This window comes from Meles meles, chromosome 6 (genome assembly GCF_922984935.1).
Source record: "Meles meles chromosome 6, mMelMel3.1 paternal haplotype, whole genome shotgun sequence".
NCBI classification, from domain to species: Eukaryota; Metazoa; Chordata; class Mammalia; order Carnivora; family Mustelidae; genus Meles; species Meles meles.
Genome location: NC_060071.1, coordinates 60,593,561 through 60,614,618, shown reverse-complemented (window position 1 = coordinate 60,614,618; position 21,058 = coordinate 60,593,561). Strand labels below are relative to the sequence as shown.

The 21,058-nt window shown below is 37.6% G+C and overlaps 1 protein-coding gene across 5 annotated transcripts in view; it reads right to left on the bottom strand.

Moving 5' to 3' along the window:
• The window catches only part of CDIN1 (CDAN1 interacting nuclease 1), a 212,335-nt gene that overhangs the window by 111,712 nt on the left and 79,565 nt on the right, over window positions 1-21,058 (bottom strand). For all 5 annotated transcript variants that reach the window (XM_046010362.1, XM_046010363.1, XM_046010359.1 and 2 more), the window contains 3 exons: window positions 7,852-7,931; window positions 7,453-7,502; window positions 1,603-1,670 (listed from right to left, as the gene is read on the bottom strand). In XM_046010362.1, the coding sequence (XP_045866318.1) occupies window positions 1,603-1,670; window positions 7,453-7,502; window positions 7,852-7,931 (198 nt within the window). The remainder of the gene's footprint in view (window positions 1-1,602; window positions 1,671-7,452; window positions 7,503-7,851; window positions 7,932-21,058) is intronic.

Here is a 21,058-nt window from a genome sequence, read left to right as displayed (position 1 = left end):
ATACACAAGGTAAAAGAAAACCCCAGAACAATATTTCATACAAGGCTTTGACTTCTCATGCTTTAACTTATAAATAAACTTGTAATAATTCAGTACTACATTACAATGCTTAAAATGCATAGAATAAATTAACTTCTTTGTATGCTGATAAGAAAATGCTTAACAACAACACTGATGTTACATGGAGTCAGCTAAACATCCTATAACTCATTTAAAGATCAGTTAAGTATCACCTTTGGGTTATACTTTAATAAAATAGTTATTATTTACTTTAATAAAATAGTTATCTCTAGACCCAATAACACTGAGAACTAGATGGGACCCATGAATAGGAAGTCCCCTTTCTGAACTTGTATGCAAGTGCTAATGACTCTGGCCATGTTTCTGCAACGTCTTTGCAAGCCACGGTCAATTCAGTCTAACACAGTTCCTAGAATTAAGGGAGTCACGAACTCAGTTTAGATGACATGTAGGCCTTTGGCTCCTCTTCCCTTACATGAAAAACTTGTTACTTTTACATACTGAAGTGTAATTCACTAATTTGAGGCCATTTTCCTAAATCAACTTTCTTTAGCCCCTGCTAGAGAATATTTATGAGATCTCCCATTTCAAAATTATCAACAACCTGATAATACCTTCAACTCCATTCTCCAGCTCATTAATAAAAATATTAAATACTAAGACTTAGAACAGACTTTTTGCAGGCCTGTCTACAACATCCCTCCCCAACTTGATGTAAGACCATCCAATGGACTTTTCTTGGCCAAATCTTTGTCCATTTTTGGAATAAAAGCATGTAAACCAATATTCTGTGATTTTTTTCAACCTAAAAAACACACTATGCAGACTTAAATATCTACATATATCAGATGTGTACAATGCACATTTAGGTTTGTGTACAACCTTTAAAATTATCACATCACAATGGAGAAGAGGAATTAATTCACTTAGAGTGCTTTACGGTTTCTGTGATCAGTTATCACATGTATGCCCTTCAAGTCTTACTTTTAATGCTTCAAATGTTGAAAGAAATAATAATCTGTAAAAAGATTCCATATTGGCATCACCCAAAAACACATGTCCATGTATACATGTGAGATTTTTAAAAATCACACTACATCTATAATGACAACTAATGTCTCGCATAAAAATAATAAAAGCTTAATATTTGACTTTCAAGTAAAAGTGCACTCTGATTCCATACGTGAGACAAACATATCCAACATGAATTTTTCTAATTATTCTTTTTAACATGTAAAGCATTTTATAGACAATATTTCTTTTGTTTCTTTCTCATAAGGCTTAGATTATGGCTAATATCTCATGACACCAAAAGTAATACTGCCACAGATATTAAAGCATTTTTTCAGCCACTTATTCTATAAAATATTAATTGCAAGCCTGTGCATGTGCTGTATATATAGGGATTAGGTAACTGAGTTCCTGCTCAGTTCTAAATCAATAAAAGATAACATGCACAGCATCAATCATCGTTCACTCTTCCTTTAGCACATAATAACTGCGAGTGGAAGATTTTTAAAAATATATATTTAAGCACTCGTGGAGATATTACAAGCAAGAAGGGATGTAAGTGATACTTACCTAGGAAGGACAGGTTTTTCTCCAGAAGCATGTCTCTTAGCAGGACTTCATGCTCATGACCAATGGCACTGAGAAGTTTTAGTTAAGGAGGGTAACACAGGTGGAATTATACAATTAAAAATAGGCTAATACCAGGTCTCTACTTTGAGATGGAATGGAAAATAGAGTAATCATAGCAACTATTTCCACCTTTAGCCCCACATCTCTGAGGAATGAGATTTCATGCATGCCCTCATTTAAAAGATTTATTGGAATTTTATTTCTGTAATGTTTACATGCATTTGGGCAACTAAAGATTTGTAAAGGGATGTGTACCTGATACTCTTTTGAAAGGAGGGGGAGTCATTTTAAACATCCTTTGTACTATGTTAAAAATCCCTCAATTCAACTAGTACATTTATTAAGCACTAACTAAGAGCAGCAAAGAATACCAACCAGGCTTTGCCTTAAAGGAGTTTCCAGTCTTACAGAGTTCCTTAAATCGTCTAAGAATCCATGCTTGTTCCAGAGTCAGCATTTCTAGATTCTGTTCCACTTTCAGGCTTCGGTTGGTGATGCTCTGTGATGTAGGAAGCCAAGTAGCTGACTTGCTGAGAATTCCAGGCACCCTGCAGGAAAATACTGCATGTTGCAAAGGACTGTGTGCTGGGCGTGTGGGTGCAGAGGACGCTTCAAGCCTTCCTCGTGCACACACACTGTCTTATGGGTAGAAATAGATATGCACAGGCACATGTAAAGTCTAGGCGTGATGACTATGAGTTATGTACTGGGTTAAGTACTTTATGTATGTTATTTCCTCCTTAGTTATTATCATCCTTATTTTACAGATGAGGAAACCAAGGCTTAGAAAGGAATGCATACACAGTCATATGGTTCAAGTGTACCAAGCAGAGGAGTGGAACACAACAAAGCCTTTTGTATGACCTCCATACAACTTCCTGAAAAGTACTAAAATTAATTATGCGAAAATAATAATTTTAATGATGTATTTATTAAATAATAAATTTAATAATTAAAAAATAATACTAATTGCTACTAGCTAATATTTCTTAAATACTGTAACACTAAGCCTTGGTGTTAAACACTTGGGGTTTAATTTTTTTTTGTAAGTCCTCAATAAACTTTGGTTATTTTATTGTTATAGTTTCACAGATTCATTACATTCTGCCGCTCACACATGCACATGCCACTTGTTTCGTTACCGTCTTAGTTACTGACAACTCCATCCTGTTCAAACCAGAACGCAGGAGTCCTCGATGCCTACTTTGCTCCCACACTCCTCTCAATACATGGGCAACTCCTGTTGGTGTCAACTTACAACTAAATGGAACAGTCCCCAAATTTTTACTACTTCCTCTGCTACATCCCAGCCTATCATTTCTTTTTTTTTTAATTTTTAAAAAATTGTCATCCCAGGGGCACCTGGGTGGCTCAGCGGGTTAAAGCCTCTGCCTTCAGCTCAGGTCATGATCCCGGGGTCCTGGGATCGAGCCCCACATCGGGCTCTCTGCTTGGCGGGGAGCCTGCTTCCTCCTCTCTCTCTCTCTGCCTACCTCTCTGCCTACTTGTGATCTCTATCTGTCAAATAAATGAATCTTTAAAAAAAAAAAAAAAAAAAAAAAAAAATTGTCATCCCAGTATAGTTAAAACACTTAGTGATATATTAGGTTCAGGTGTACAATATGGTGATTCAACACTTCCATACATCACCAGTGGTCACCACCAGTGCACTCCACGATCCCCATCACCTATTTCACCCATACTCCCACCCACCTCCCTTCTGATAGCCATTAGTTTGTTCTCTATAGTCATGAGTCTTGTTTCTTGGTTTGTCTTTTTTTTCCCTTTGCTCTTTTGTTTCTTAAATTTCATATATGAATGAAATATGTTATTTGTCTCTGACTGGCTTATTTCACTTAGCATTATACTCTCTAGATCCATCCATATCATTATAAATGGCAATATTTCATTCTTTTTATGGCTGACTAATATTCCAGTGTGTGTGTGTATGTGTGTGTACATACACTACATCTTATTCCTCCATCTATCAATGGACACTTGGGCTACTTCCAAATCTTGGCTATTGTAAATAATGCTACATAAACATAGGGGTGTAAGTATCCCTTTGAATTAGTGTTTCTGTATTTTGGGGGTAAAGACCAGTAGTGTGAACATTGGATCATAGGGTGGTCCTATTTTTAACTTTTTGAGAAACCTCCATACTGTCTTCCACTGCACCAGTTTCATTCCCATCAACAGGGCAAGAGGGTTCCTTTTTCTCCACATCCTCGCCAACACCTATTTCTTGTGTTGTTGATTTTAGCCATTCTGACAGATGTGAAATGACATCTCATTGTAGTTTTGATTTGCATTTCCACGTAGGGTGTCATCTTATTTAATCTTTACCACCATCACATGAATAGGTACTATTATTAGTCCCATTTTTACAATCACAGAAAGCAAGTTTCAAGAAGGCTGAGGAACTTGCTGAAGGTCTCATGGCTGGTAAATAATTACATCAGGAATAGGACTGGGAATTCTGCTCTATTTTCCAAAAGGATGAGACTGCACAAAGTTTGAAAAAGAGCATTATCCTATGCTGGTACTCGATTCTGTCAAAAGCATTTGGTATTATTTATCTGATTCCCCATTGGATAATGGCAACCTGGTTGTGTAACTCCTCAGCTTACCAGAGACTCTAATTCTGATCATGCACTCCAAGAGGGCAATTTAAATGAAACAAAATGTATGCATTATTTGTTTAAAAAATTCCTAGAGCACTATCTGCCCTTTATCATATAGGTAAATATCATTTAAATCATAATTTGAGAGATGTGGCCACTCATGTCCACCGTCAAAATGAGCCCCAAGGTTTCATCATTGCAATTTTTCCTTCTTTTGTCTCCTCCCCTCACCATGCACATGGCTGTGTTTATTTAATTTCTAATTGGAAACAGAATAAAGGAACAAAAATGTTCAAATCACAAAATTTCATACATTTATAGAGTCCACTGAAGACATCTGATGAATACATCTCAATGGTCTCTCATTATTAGGGCAACCCACATGTTAGAACTAAATTATTTACTTCTAATCCACATAAATGTGCTCTCACTTTTATTGTTGTAAATTATTTACATCTAAAATGTTGAATCATGAAACTGAGGTTACTGATGGTACAGAAATGAAACCCACAGCATTTTAAGCTTCCTGCATCATTATCTTTCCTTGCTACTCTGTTTAGGTCTTTGTGTAATAGCTGTGTCCCAGAGTCACACTTTGGAAAGTTGAGGTGGCTGCTTTCTCACACCTTTTGTGTCAGTGACTCTATTTGTGGAAGGAGGGGTGTGGATGGACATGGCTGTGTAGAAAAAATTTTGTAGACACCAAAAGAAAAAGAAAGCACAACAATTTATATATGCTTTGCTACTGTGCTTTCCATGGTGTCTTATTTGTAAATGACCAATTTCCTTTATTCTACTTACACAAATGTCTACATGTAACATTTTCATAATGGAGTAAAAAGATTTTTGCACCTATTCTATTTACTAAATGTGTACTTTCTTTCTTACAAAATGATGTAATTTACCGACAGTAAGCAATGTAAACATTACTAAATTATCAGAACAACACACAAATAGCATTTTCACTCACATGGAAAACTACTAATTTTTATTCAGTGTGAAATAAAGTAATTCCTGTGGATACATCTAGGAAACATCTATGCAAGTATATTTACATTATATGAAACTACTACTACCTCAATGCAAAAATAAAATTGGTTCTCTATAAATTTCCCAGCTTGTTTTATTCTGCATGGTAAAAGCAATCACCAATTTGAAATTTGGGAAAGACATACTTCTTGATTACTCTTTGCTTGATATAAACATATATAAAATACAAGTTTAGAACACAAAGCTTATAAAAACAGTAATTTTACCAGCAATAGGCATAATGGAACTGCAAAATTATAATCTAGTCAGTGAATGCAATTTATAGACATACATCATTATCAATTGATATCATGTACTACATTAAATTCTACCGGCAATAACACAGCCAAAAAAGGAAAATGAATGATGGCAAAAATGTAAAGAAAATACTCTGAACAGAATTTATAATGCTCTGTAAGCAGAACACACTTAGACTTTGTCTATAATAATACCTATTATTGATGTATGGCAGTGACCATGGGGCAAAACTTGTAAATAACCTCACAAGCCATTTTCTTAGCCAGCAATACAGCAATCTAGTTTCCCGTAAGCATCTCAACTATTACTGAAAAATAGCCTCCTGGCATTTACAAAGCAGTTGACTTCATACTTTAGTCCATGCATATATAATTAGATAGTTATATTTAAAATCAATATGCAATCCTTCAAAAGACATTATGCTTTTAAAACCTTAACTTTAAATTGATTTTTAACTATTTTATGTGCTTTAAAATTAACATGTAATTCCGCCCCAGATACTCTGAGATGGTGTTAGTTGTTATACAAATGTGCTAAACTTTATCCCTGTAGCAACATGAGGTTGGCACTCCTACAATTTCTAACGCTATCATTAATTTTATACTGAAAATAGAAGTATGGTTTCAATTTGGTTTAATAAAAAGGCAAGCTTATGACAGTGCTGTGATTTTATTAATTTAAACTACATTGGGGGGAACAGACTTGAAGGATAAATATGTAAAGGGTTTTAACTTAGGTAGTGAATATTCTTATAAGAGGGCTCTGTTAAGAGATTATTTTTTCAAAGGTTAACTTTATGAAAAAGAAAATGAGTGAGGTTCCTTACAAAAATTTCACAGACTCTAAGCCTTTGTGAAAACAAGGTGGGATAAACACACACACACACACACACACACACACACACACACACGCACTTGACTTTCAGCAAAAAAGGCTTTCAACAGAAAGCTTCCAGATTGGTAGCCTTGAGTCTGAAATGGGTCACAGTGCTACCCACACTCCCAAAACCTCTATCAGGAAGGCTGTTACAGTATTAAGAAATGCAAGACTCGTGGACTCAGGTGGATGATAATTTTCATTAAAAAATTAATAGTTATTGGCCCTTTAAATAGCATTTTCACCCAGGATTATCAAATTTCTTAGTATTGCCATAAAACTACTAAATGTATGAATGAAGCACATCCTCCTTCATAAAGTAGTGACTGCTCAAATCCTGTTTCAAGAAAGAAGCATTAGCTCTTTGGTAGTCTCAATGTATTTAATGAAGAATGACTGGGTCATCTGTTTTCATAGCCTTAAGTTCAGTCCAGAGGGAAAAATTAGCTTGGTTTCTCTAAAATTGTTTATTAGGGATCCAAATGGTAGTGTGGATTGTAATCAGCACTTAAGCAACAAGAATCTACTGCCCTTTCTGATGCGATGGTCTGCGTGGCATTTTAATCACATCATCCTTGAACTCTAGGCTCTAAATTTATTCTAGGAAACCCAACTGAATTTGGCTCATTTTAAATACACATTTCTCCCTCTCTCTCTCTCTCTCTCTTTTTTTTAAATGTTCATTGAACTGGTGAGCTACACTTGCAGACAGTAAGTTATGTGCCCAATGACTCTGTACCTTTAAACTCTCTGAAACTCCGGCAGTTTGAGCTAAGCCTGTGCAGAACGGCCAAGCCGACAGCCTCCCGTGGCCCATCTGATTTTCCTTAAGCTGAAGGGAAGGATGGTCTGCAGTGACCGTCCAGCTGACTGAATGTAAAGTAGGAGAGTATGAAATGTGTTTTGTGAAGCAGAACTTTATGTCAGGTTAAAGCTAGACACATTTTCTCCACTGAGTCTGAGCTCGTCAATTGTGCACCTAAAATTTTATGGGAAAGGATACTGTTTGATGCAGTCCACCAGTGGTCCATAACAGCAGTCGTTCACGATGCACTGCAGACAAAACAAAGAAGGGGTCTGGGGTGACTACAAAACGGCTCCCGTAAACTACTGTCCTAAAAGCAGTAATTACTTTTCTTTAGAAAACAAAAACAAAAACAAAAAGCTATCAAAAGGCTGTTAAGATTTAATCACAGAAAACAAAAATCACATGCTTTTGATTCACTATAAAAGCAAGCTATTAAAAAGTGAAATGCTCTTCTCGCAAATATTGCATTGCCATTTATGGTGCACCCTGACCTCAGTGATAGTTTATGATGACAGTAATTAAATGAGGTTTAAAATCCTTTACTCTGCTAGGCAGATAGCACTGCCACCGAAAATAGACAGCTGTGATTAATACCTGATAGACCTGATTTGCTAGAACTCCATCTGGAATCTGAGAAGGGTCCCGTAGCATACTGTTTATAACAGACTTGGAAGCTGTAGAAGAGAAGAGATGAACTGTTAACAGTCAACATACTTTTAGGGCAACATGAGGAGTGACATATACCTATATGTACACAAACCACGAAAAGGAAAACATTACCGATACTAATAATTTTTTCTTTTTTTTTTAATCTAAGAGAAGCTTTTAATTAGACCATTTGCCAAGTTTATAAGCCACACTGCCAGCTTTGAAGATGACCTAATTTTTCCAAGGTAAATTAACAAGTACAGACCTAAAGCATATGTCTCTTTGCAGATAAATTAGCTTTGGAAAAGCCTGCTTGGGGAAAAAATACGCTGCAAGAACAATCAGAAAAGAAGTATTTACCTTGTGCGTTTAAGTATTTTATAACCAAGCATATGTATCTGGAGAGCTTAGTGAAAGCAGGTCAGACTTCAATGACGTTGATAAAAATAACTTTTAGCCAAGAAAGCATCTCTGAATTCTAAACCTTTCTAAAATAATTCTCATCAACTTCCATAAAAAGCTGCATCCATTTCACAGATAAGGAGAGTAGGTAAAGTTGATTAACCAGTGAGGGAATCTTAAGGAAGGAAAAAAAAATTTATTTTTATATGAATTTTTGTCCCCAAATATGCTTCCTTGTAGCCCCTTGTAAATTAAATAGAACTTACCCCAGGAAAACCTACAGAAGCAGAGGTTAGGGTAGGCATCTAATGAAGAATGCTGCATCAGATCACACACTTAGCACATGGGGGCAAGAGATTCTGGCCTTGCTGTTTTCTGTAGGCATGTGGAAGCCGAGTGACCAGAACTCCTCTTCCTTTGCACGGGAGGAAGACAAGTCTCTCAATTAAAGCTAAGTCTAGTGCTGCCTAGGATTCAGTTCTTCCAAGTCCTCTAAGAGAATCATTCTCAAACATTCAGCAAAATGGCTTAGGGTTTATCCACACAAACACAAACTAAAGTACATATTGGATAATTACCTAGTTAACGGAATGAACACAGAACACGGATCAACTTCATTCATGTTGAGGTGACTTTTTTTCTTTTTTTTTTTTTTAAGATTACGATGTTCTTTATCAACTTCAGTACCATAAGATCACTGACAGATATGATAAATGTTAGTAAATATCGTGTAAAGAAATAGGGAAATTACATCTTTTTCACTTAAGCACAGTGCTGAATCCACAAAGAAAAAATGCAGTATACATACTTTATTTCCTATTCTTTAATTATTTCCTGTTCTGCATGAGTATAGCCACACTTATGTACTTAGCTGTTTGTAACCATGTGTTTGTTCTGCTAGTGTGGAAGCCATATCTGGAATCCCAAAAAGAACATCATTGCGAGAGAAATACTTTCCAGGCCTAGGTCTACAACCAGCTTTGCAACCAGGGCAAATTTATGGAAGATGGCACCTCTCAGATTCACTACCTTCTTCTGTAGAAAATGACAGTATTATCTGAGCTGACTACCTATAACGGTTCTTGTGTGAATCTCTACGGAAAACAGCTACAACAGCTATTTTGTTGTTGATTTTGTTAAAGTTTAAGTAATAGTAAGAAACAAACTATAAGATAACTCACTGCAAATCACAGATCAAAGCCTCTTTTTTTTTTTTTAATATTTTAAGTACTCTCTAAACCCAGTGTGGGGCTCAAGTTCATGACCCTGAGATCAAGAGTTGCACACTCTGCTGACTGAGCCAGCCAGGCACTCCCAAAGGCTCTTTCTTTCTTTTCTTTTCTTTTTTTTTTTAATGATTTTATTTTATTTGAAAGAGAGAGAGAGAGCACAGAGGGAGAAGACTACCCATTGAGCAGAGAACCCGATGCGATTGGGCTTGATCCCAGGACCGTGAGTTCATGACCTGAGCTGAATGAAGGCAGATGCTCAACCTACTGAGAATTCCCATGTGCCCCCCAACCCAAAGGCCCTTTTTAAGGTAGAGGAAGGACAATACTCTAGAATGTAAGAAGGTGAGATCACTTATTTTATGAGGGAAGAAAAAGAAATATAGAAAAAAGAAACGAATGACATCTTAATTTTCCTCAAAATATAAATTTTTGAATACTGTGTTTCAGAATTAAGAATCACAGCCAACACACTTTAAAAAATAATATAAATATATTGAATAGAACACTATTCAAATCAGAGAAACTTGTGAGAACAAGTCAATCACTTAAAATGGAAGAGTAAAAACTATATATTGAATCCGCATTCATTTTAAACTCAACAAAATATTTTTTCCTTTCTTGCAACCTGCCATTTTTTAGAGCAAGAAAATGATAATAAATAGGGATTTGTGGCCTTGGCTACAGACCCAGGATGTGCCTACCTTCTGTTTGTAGATTTTAGGACTTTGGCTTCACAAAAGTATGTCTGTGTCTCAGATCAAGCCAGAGTGCAAACTTAATTTTACACACGTATTCTGAAGCTAAAAGCTGCCAAAGGGATGAACAGTATCAACCAGGTAAGGAAAGGCAGTTGGACAATCTTGGGATGGCTAGGAATAAGAAAGGCTCAAGAAAGCTGGTATCTTTCATAAGTAAGATGTCTCTTCGCCAGCTACCACCTATGCCCAACTTGCATCCATCTTTTTTGACCATATGTGGACAGGAGACTTATTCTCCCTAACCTTTGCTAGAGGCATTCCATCCTTTTGATTTCAGGGTTTACGTAACTCTTGCACTGCTTCAACTGTTGGAATGTCAACTTTCTATCAAGCAGGAATGCACCAGTCACTTGGAGCTGCGTGCACAAGGATGGGGAGAACTGGTCCGTGTTAAAGCATGTTATGGAGGAGAGGCAACAGGCAATGCCCGGACTAAAGCATAATGCCTATGATTATGATCTGCTTTCTGTGAAATATTTCAAGAGCCTAAAGTAATAAAATCCATGCCCCTGCCACTCTAACATAATGTCTGTATCTTCAATTAAATTTACTTTAGATAGTCTAATATTAATTTGTGTAAACTTTTTAAATCAGTCTTGCTAGAGGTTGGTTCATTTTACTAGTATTTTTAAGGAATTAAATTTTGGTTTTGCTGATTTTCTCTACTGCTTCATTCCTTCCAATTTCATTTAATTTATCCTTTGTCATCATGTCTGGTTTTCCACTTTGTGTTTGTTGTATTATTCTTTTATAAACTTACTATCTTTATTACTTAAATTTTCAAGCTTTTATTTCAACATATACTTTTTAAGGTTATAATTTTTCCTCTAAATTCTGCTTTAGCTATATGCCACAAGTGTTCTCATTTACTTATAAATATTTTAGAGTTTCCATTATGATTTAATCTTTGATCCATAAATTATTTAAAAACTTACTTCAATTTTTTTTTTTTTAAAGATTTTATTTATTTATTTGACAGATAGAGATCACAAGTAGGGAGAGAGGCAGGCAGAGAGAGAGAGAGAGAGGAGGAAGCAGGCTCCCTGCCAAGCAGATAGCCTGATGCGGTGCTTGATCCCAGGACCCTGGGATCATGACCTGAGCGAAAGGCAGAGGCTTTAACCCACTGAGCCACCCAGGCGCCCCTTATTTCAAGTTTTTAATTTGATCATATTGGTCAAAGTGTGTGATGCTGATATTAATTTGAGGGTATCTATTTGACTTTCATTGGTGTTTGCATATGTAATCAACTTTTATAAATATTTTACATGTCTTAAAAATACTAAATCTCCTATTTTTCAGGTATGGGATTCTGGTATGTCTATTAGGTCAAGACTTTTAATTGGAGTATAAAAATATTCTATATTCTTTTTTTTTTTAAAGATATATTTATTTCACAGAGAGAAAGAAAGCATGAGAGGGAGGGAGGGAAGGGGTAGAGGAAAAGGGAGAATCTCAAGCAGACGCCCCGCTGAGCATGGAGCCCGACATAGGGCTTGATCTCACGACCCTGAGATCATGACCTGAGCCAAAATCAAGAGTTGGATGCCCAATCGACTGAGCCACCCAGGTGCCCCAAATCTTCTGTATTCTTAATAATTTTTCATTTTAAATGAACCCATATCCAATCTAATCATATCTCCTTTGTAACTCTGAGCACAGTTGACCCTTTATAAATGGGGGGTCAGGGGCACCAATCACCTGGGTGGTCAACAATACCACATATAAATTTTGACTTCCTAAAATTTAGCTACTAACAGCCTTCTGTTGACAGGAAGCCTTATTGATAACATAAACAGTCAATTAACACATATTTTATATGTTATATGTTATTATATACTATATTCTTACAATAAAGCTAAAAAAAAGAAAATGTTGTTAAGAAAATCATAAGGAAGAGAAAATACTGTCCTGTGTTTATACTGCGCTGTATGTGTATGTATAAAAAAAATCCATATATAAGTGGACCCATGCAGTTTAGACCCATGTTGTTCAAGGGCCAGCTACCTAAGAAATTTAGAATGCACTCCCTCTGATCAGGAAACCCCCTCTTTCCCATCAGCCTCCATGTTATTCTATTATTCTTGCTCAACCACCCTGTTTGTAAACATAATTTCTTAGTTTCTGTGATGGTTAATTTTATGTCAACATGGCTGGGCCATAAGGTACCCAGACTTTTGACCAATCATTGTTCTGGATACATCTGTGAGGGTGTTTCTGGATAAGAGTCACATTTGAATTGGAGTAAGATAGACTGCCCTCACAAATATGGATGGGTCTCATTTAATCAAATGAAGGTCTGACTAGAACATAAAACACTAGTAGAAGACTAGTTTCTCTGCTTGACTGCCTTCAATCTGGAATATCCTCTGGACTCAAACTAAAATATTGGCTCCTTCTGGATCTCAAGCCTGTAGACCTTTGGACTGGACCTCTATCACTGGCTCTTCTGAGTCTCTAGCTTGCCCACTGTAGCAATTGGGACTTTCAACCTCTATAATCATGTGAGCCTATTCCTTAAAATAAATCTCTCCCTCTCCATACACACACAGGCACACACACAAACACAACTGGCTTTGCACTCTAATATAGTTTCTATTCTTTAAAATGTTCAATACTTATTTAGATTTATGAACATGTTTGCCAATTTCCTCCTTCAGTACTGCTTTCTGAATTCTGTTCTCCACTTTTAGATTCATTATCCTTGTTATTAAAGCACCTATGTATTAGTTCTTTCAGATGGGACCAATGAGTAGTAAAATGTCTTAGTCTTGTCTTGCCTGAAAATAACTTAGTTCTCACTTTTGAATGATAATATAGCTGGGTATAGAATTATAAGCTAAGAGTCCTTTTATTTCAACCATTTGAAGATAAGATTCCACTGTCTCTTGATATCTTTTATTGCTAAGAACTCTACTGTCAATCTAATAACAATCCCTATAGAAATAATTTGTCATTTATCTCTGGTTCTTTTTAGAGTTTTCTTCAATATTCAATAGTTTCATCACTAGGTGCCTGAGTATGGCTCTTTTAATTTAGCCTGCTTGGAATTAGCCGTTTTATGAACCTAAGGATATATGCCTTTAACCAGTCTGAAAAGTTTTGACCCACTATAGCTTTGGCCTCCATTCTCTTCTTCAGGCACTCTTATATTAGACATCTATTAGAAGTCCTCATTACTATCCCCTATGTCACCTACTGCTATAAAGTATTTATATTTCCTCTCTCTTCATCTCTTGTGTTATAGACTAAAGGTGCTTTCCTTGGAGCCATCCTAAAATTCACTAACTTTGGTTTTAATCTAATTCTTCTGACACTTCACTCATCTAATGAATTTTTTTTTCAAGATTTATTTACTTATTTCAGAGAGAGAGCGAGAGAGCACACACACAAAGGAGAAGGGGCAGAGGAAGAGCAAGAGAGAGGATCTCAAGCAGACTCCATGCTGAGCACGGAACCCGAAGACTGCACCACCCAGGCACCACTCATCTAACGAGCTTTTAACTTCAATCATAATTATATCATTTCTAAATTTTATTGTCTTTCCCAAATCTGTCTGCTCTTTTTTATACTATATTCTATTCTTTCACTCATCCTTGTTTATTAGATCAGTATATATAATTTTTGTTTTAAAACATCATCATTTAACTTCTATTATATTCATTTTCTCATTTCCAGTTCATGCTATGCAATTTCTCTATCTATGTGCCTACCTGCCTATGTGCTCATCTTCCCTCTGATGGTGGTTTTCTCACTTGGTTGGTAAATTTTTACTGTGAACTTAATTTCAGCAAGAATTGTTTGACCTACACTGTGGAAATAACCATGACAGATAAGTTTCATGTTTTCTTTTGCAGAGACATTTTATTGTTAATTTCTTAACGTGGGTTTCTGGCAGTATAAACAAGAGTGCAAATTTGGACTCAGATCCACAAATGGTGCTGGTCTATTTCTAGTTTCTGTCTCCAAATACCCCACAACTCAAGACCATACACAGGAAGCAAGCTTCCTTGCCATTTTCTCCAGGCAAGTGGAGTTTTCCCAGTCCTCTTCTCATGGTTTGGGCTATATGTGGAGGCTCACCTCCATCACCTGGTTGCCTGTTCTTCCCTTCAGGAAGTTAAAAATCCCGGCCCCAACTCCTCATGTCCTCATCTAAAGCTAAAAACCCTTGTGGATCTACAAAGTGAGAGCCCCTGTTTACCAATCTAACCATACATTCTCTCTTCATTCCTTGCCCCAAGAGACTGAATTCCTTTTGTTTGATATTGGTTTTGTATTTTAAAAGATTTTTATTTGTTTCTTTTTTCTATCATTTCTGATACACAGACCATCAATAAAAGCTCATTCTGCTATGTTGCTGAAATTTTTGGAAACCTTTTAGTTAGAAATTCAAGAGAAAGCTTGTTTCCTTGGTTAATTTTTGTGGAGTTCAAGTTATTTAAATATATCATGAGAAGGTCCTTCTAAGAAACTGGAGCCACAAACAATAGAGAAAAGGGCACATGGCCAAAAACGGGTGGGTTGTAAAGTGGGGCCAAAGTCCTCTCTGCTGCATAGGGTCTGTCTGGGCCAGCAAATGGGAGAAGCATCACTGGTGACTCGGAAATGAATTGCTACCCTGAATCCTCCAAAGACTGCTGCTGCGTCACAGGCCAAAGCACTGTGCTAATCAAGCTTAGCAAGTTTCTGTGGGTTTGAGAATCGGTTCTATTAAATTCTCAAATATAAACTCATTGTTTTTTTTTTGGAGGGGGGAGGTTTACACAATAACTTTTTAATATGCTCATGATTTGGCAGTTTAGGCTAGGTTAACGGAGATAGCCTGTCTTTGTGTGACATTACCTGGAGTGGATTACCCGAGTGCTGGAGGGCTCACTTTCATCATGACTCACTTACATTTCTGGCAAATCTGCGCTTGCTTCCACCCCAGCGGGAACATTGGGTGAAGGACCCTGATTCCTTTCCAGGAGGGCCTCTCTAAGGTCTGTGTGAACTTGCCCTTGAAAGAGGTTCCAAGAACAAACACCCCAAAGAACCAGGAAGTACTTTACAGTTTCTTATGACGTGTACGTCACTCAAGACCACGTTTATTCATATCTTCCTCAAAAGAGGATAAACATGCCTTCTAAAGGAAAGGTGAACTTGGAATGCTATGCCGTCTACTTTCAAAGGGAGAGGCAGCATGGAACAGTGGTTACGAGCTGAGCCTAGAATCAGGCAGACTTGGTTTGAGGCCTGGCTCTTCCACCCACTCGCTTTGTCATCTCAACAAGCTAATTCATGTCTGTGACACTCAGTCCTCTCCTCTGTCAAAGAGCAGAACACTGGTACTTACTTTTACTTGGCAAGGCTGTTGTGAAGATGAAATAAAATAACCCAGGAAGAGCATTTAACATGCTCTTTCTTTCAGACTTGGGCAGCTGAAGTTGTTACCTTGTTGCTTTGGCTGTCCTTAGAGCACAGTGTGCGTTATCCATACATGTATCACTTATTACCTTCTCTTGTCAAGAGGGTAAAAGACGAAAGACTTCGTGAGAAGTATGTAATTGCCACAGCCTTGGGGAGACAGCCAGAAGGGAATCTGACAATGCCAGATTCTCCTTTCCTACCTGCCACCCCTGCCACACCCTCTGTGGCAGTCAGTGTGCAATGTATCATGCCATCTCTTCCCTGGGAAGAACCTGGGAGAAGTCCTTTACACATTCCTGTTCTAGCATACTGTGCTGTATCACTCCGTGGCGTGGGTGGGGGGTGGTTTGGGGATTGTATTTTAAATCTTGTCTATAACCATATAAAGGGGGTTTTCCTTATTTCAAGCACTAGCAATCAAGCAAGTAGAGAATTGCCCCCAAATCACTTTCACACCCATTTCTATGACTCTTCCTTTCTTTGGTGTAAGCTCAAATAAGTAGCCAGCTACTGCTGAAAGGAACTGGGGCAAATAAGCAGCTGGATCCTCTAGGCTGTTGAAGGTCCCTGGAAATCCTGCCTTGCTGCACAGAGTGCCTTTTGACAAGGTTATACCCACGCTGAAACAAAGACTAGACCATATCTAGTAGGGACCCCTCACCCAAGGTCACAAATAGACTTAAACACGACAGGAGACCCAGCATGGGGCTGCCTGTGTACGGGATAGAGCGGTCAGGAGAGAAAAAGGGATGAAGTGAGAGATGGACGGTACTGGGGTAAAGACGAGATGGACCATTTGGAGGGAAATACATACTCAGACAGACAGTGGTGTTAGAACCTAGTTCTCCCTTCAAGAAGAAAAAACAGTCTGTGCAGGTGAACAGCTGGCGGGGGAAGGCCTCTGCTTCCAAAGCACACCAAGAGTCTTCTTGCTTTTTCATGTGGCTCCTGCAGAGCCTAAGCTCCAGCTAAGCCCAAAGTACCCACTAGAATTTAATCTTCCCTTCAAATGCTGGTTTAAGGCCTTTGGACATCAAGGTCAGAAAGGTCCCAAATTATATCTCCACGGGAGCTGGCCTTCCCATGTCTTTTCCGGACATTTTCAATATCTCCAGTGGCCTACAGGAGCTTACTTACTTTTGCAGTTGGAACTATTTCTCAAAGATTCCAGGCAGCCCACTAGCTATCCCACCACACAGGAGTGATCTCTAAAGCAGTCTGAAACCATCTGACAATCTAAATAAGCAGTATCTTTTAACATGAGGGAATTTTACAGGGGCAAATTAAATTCTCCTCTCTAATTGGCACATAATTGTGTAAGAAATAACTTCAACTGCAGTAAACACAGAAAAAAAGTATTATCTAAGGACAAGAGGAAGAGTTCTTCCAAGCATGGGTATTCACACTGATCAGACCGTGTCAGGCAATCTGTAGATCTAGAGCCACTATACACCATCAACTCTTATTCTACAAACACTCAACAGATATTTATTAAACACCTGGTTAATGCCAGGAATATACTTAATCCCATCTTCCTACCCAGCCACCCCCAGTTCCACCCTCCAAGCCTAGAAGGTTCCTTCTTAACTCTCCCTCAGCCAAAACTTCAAAGCCCAGTTCAAGTCTCATCTCCTCCAGCAGAATTTCCCCTATGTTTCCAATCCACTTGCTCTCCCCTTCTTCCTACTGGGGGGAGAACTCATATTGTCTACCAGTCATTTGGCACTTGATTAAATATTACTTTGTCATCTGCTGACGTGAAATTGATCCAGATGCCAAGATGTGAAACCATGACCTACTTAAAAAAAAAAAAATCTGAAGGAAAAAGGAACATTCAGCACAATATTAAAAATATGATGTCTTATTTCCTCAATGTTATCTTTAAATATATGGGGGCTTTTCCATGGAGGATTAGGCTCACCCTGTGGTTACCCCAAGAAGATAAGAGATAATTCTTACAAGTTTATTACCAGTTCCAAAGCTAGAAGGTTTCAGATTTCAAGCTTCGCTTTCAGTGATCCTACGCTTTGGACAATATAAACCTATATATTGGTCTATATAAACCTTGGTCTATATAAACCTTGCTCAACCATTTCTTTCATCATAGCCCACCAAAGGAGATTTTTTAGACATTTTTTCCTAATGTCTGCCCATGAAATTTTAATGCCACAGGTCTACTATATGTTTGTTAATGCAACATCACCCCCTCTGAGAACGGTTCCTATGGAGGACCAGGGAACTGTTTGTGTCAGGATATTTGGCAAGCTGCTTACCAGTAGACATATTTCTCTGTTATCACCTCAAGGCTGCTCTGTACAAAATAGTTAACAAACAGATGAATGAATTACTAATAAACTACTCAAAATCCAAGTCCTGCCTGTATTCCCTACTGTTATCTCAATATTTAGGTAGTCAAATAGATTTGACTTAATTTAAACTTTTCTCATCGTAGATGAGTAGGTCTTTAAAAATGTATGTACATATATTGTTTTCAGAAAATGAAGAATAAGAGGATATAGGACACAATGAGTCTTTAAATGCTGACAACATCTAATGCCATGTCTCCCAAAGAGGAGAGTACTTAATGTGGGCCTAGGCACATGAAGTGACTTTCCGAGCACACAAAACATTTTATTTTTCTTTAGCAGTTATGTATTATTTTTATAAGTACTTCCATTTATTGGAAGAAATTCTAGTTTATCATGTAAGGTGAAGATGATTTCCTTTCTAAAAGAGAATTAACTAAATGACACTTTAAAATTTCTCAAGCAAATATAGTATATTTATTATTAGTACATGGGGGACAATGGAGGTAGGGAAAAACTATAATGTACCCAAGGTTCTAAAGTTTCAGAAACACTAGTTTAACATTTGTACAAAGTCAGCAGAGTATTCAGGAAGGTGGGGTGGAAGCATTCAGTCTACCCTACAGCAAGCTTCCACTTCTAAAAAGGAGTAACAGCTAGCATTTACTGAGTACTTACTATGTGCTAGGAACCATCCTATACTCTTCACATCTATTAACTCATTGAATTCCCAGAATATACCTGCAAGGTGGCTATCCTAATCTTAGAAACAAAGAAATTAAGGCAGGAGGAATTTAAAGATTTATTTATTTATTAGAGAGAGAGGGAGTGTGAGTAAGAGAGGGAGTGTGAGTGAGAGAGAGAGCACAATTGGAGGGGGGAGAAACAGACTCCCCGCTGAGCAGGGAGCCCGAAGCGGGGCTCTATCTTAGGACCATGGGATCCTGACCTGAGCCAGAGGCAGATGCTTAGCCAAATGAGCCACCCAGGTGCACCCGAGGCATGAGGAATTTGAATAACTTCCCCAAAGTCTCACTCCTGATTACTGGTAGAACCATGATACAAACTTGGCCAGTTTAGGATCAAAATTACCAGCCTAATCTTTCTCTAGCATTACTCCCATGGTCTTCAAAAGTGAACCAAACTGTTCTGGATTAATGCATCGTACTTCTAAGAATAACTCAAGTTTTCCCTTGGTATCCCCTCCTCCCTCCTAGATCTCCCTCAGATTCAAATATTAGCAATTAAAATTCCAAGGTACTTGGTATTCCTCATAGAACAAATACAGGTCCTCAAAATGAAGCTGAGCTCTCTGGTCCTAGCTTATGGGGATCCAGCATGTCAGTTGTGTCATAGGTAAAAAGAAGACTTAGTTCAATGTCAGGGGAGAAAGCTGATATAGCATAGACCTACCAAAATTTCCTGAGGTAGCCCCGAACCTGGCAAGATCACAAGTATCTTATAGACTATAAAAAGAAACAAAAAAGGGTGCTCTATAGGTGATATCACAGTGGCAGCTGGTATGACCAAGTTTGTATTATTCAATGAGACAGGGGTTAAGTCTCTGCTTTGCAAGCTGATGACTTCAAGAAGCTGCTCTCACAATTCCCTCTCGTAGCCTGCTCATTTAGATCTCCTGTGTTTCCTTTTGCTGGCAAAGACCCATACCACATCATGGTGTCTGCCTCAGTGCATAATTAGAAAGCAGTTAATTCTAAGTCATTAGAAGTGCTGCCCGGGATTGGAAGGATGCATGGAAAGGAAGAGAGTATGCAGGGCATGAACGTGTGTCCTTTTTTGGCAGGTCCCTAGCCTAATGAGAACGGTAAACTAAACTTTAGATTTCTTAAATTTTAGGAGGGGGCAGATGGGGAAGCAGCGATGCAATTTTAAGGTAACTTAAAAAATATGAAAATTCACATACTTTCAGCCCAGCGAAAGAAACATTTCCTGGGAACTAAGCCTATGTGACTAATTACAGCCAGGGACAGTGCTTCTATTCAGAAATAACTTTCGTCTAATGCTCCTGAGAAAAATCTCAACAACTTTCAAGGAAAACACGGCTATTCAATTTCTGCCCATTATCCAACACAGAGATCTATCTTTCAAATGCTTTATGAATTACAGAAAAAAACAGGTCAAAATTCTCTGTGCCAGTCAACCTAAGCAATGATGGCAAAACATAAGTCAGTCTCATTTTAAGGACAAATACCATAAAAATATCCTACCAGGGTAGAATATTTTTACAGAGGTCTTGAAATTCTCTGAGTTTTCAAGAAAGCCTATATTTTGGTCCCTCAAGCAAATGAGCTATTCATTTAAATGAACAAGTTAGTACCCTGATCTAAAAATAGCTGTACAATTAACAGTGTACTATATAATTAAAATCCGTATATCATTAAATTATGCGGACGTTAACTTCACTATGAATTCTTTATGTAATGAGACAGTTAAAAGATACATTTCTTCAGTTGTAATTAATCTTTCAGCAAGTCCGCTGAGCACAATGGCAGCACAATACTGTGCCAAAGTGAGAGATAGGGTTTACAGAGAGTCATGCTGCAAGCTCTTGGGGCTTCTGGAAACAAAGTGTGTTAAGGGAGAAGTGCAATTAGTCTCCAAAGGAAAGTTACCAGCAACACTCGTTCTGTATGCGTCACCTCTGGACGCCTCAAATGACAAACCAGTGCTGGAAAATACTCGAAAGAAAGCAGATAATATACATTTTGTACCCTTGGCAATTTTCTACAGTGGCTGTGGTCAACAGAACAAGTTGAAGAAAGGGATGAGGAACTTAATACATTTTTAAGAACTGAAGAAATTACTTCTACAGTGTAGCAATTAAGTGTAGATTAAAAGGACCATTTAATTACATTTTTTGCTGACTTTAGCAGAAAAAAAATTTTTAATAGTCACCAATAAAAATGAACACGAACAAAAAACATCTACAAATTAAGCACCATTATGCCAGGGATGATAAAGAACATTCACGTTTAGATTATCACGTACAGCCGCACTATCCTAAGCTTGGGGTATTTCAGTG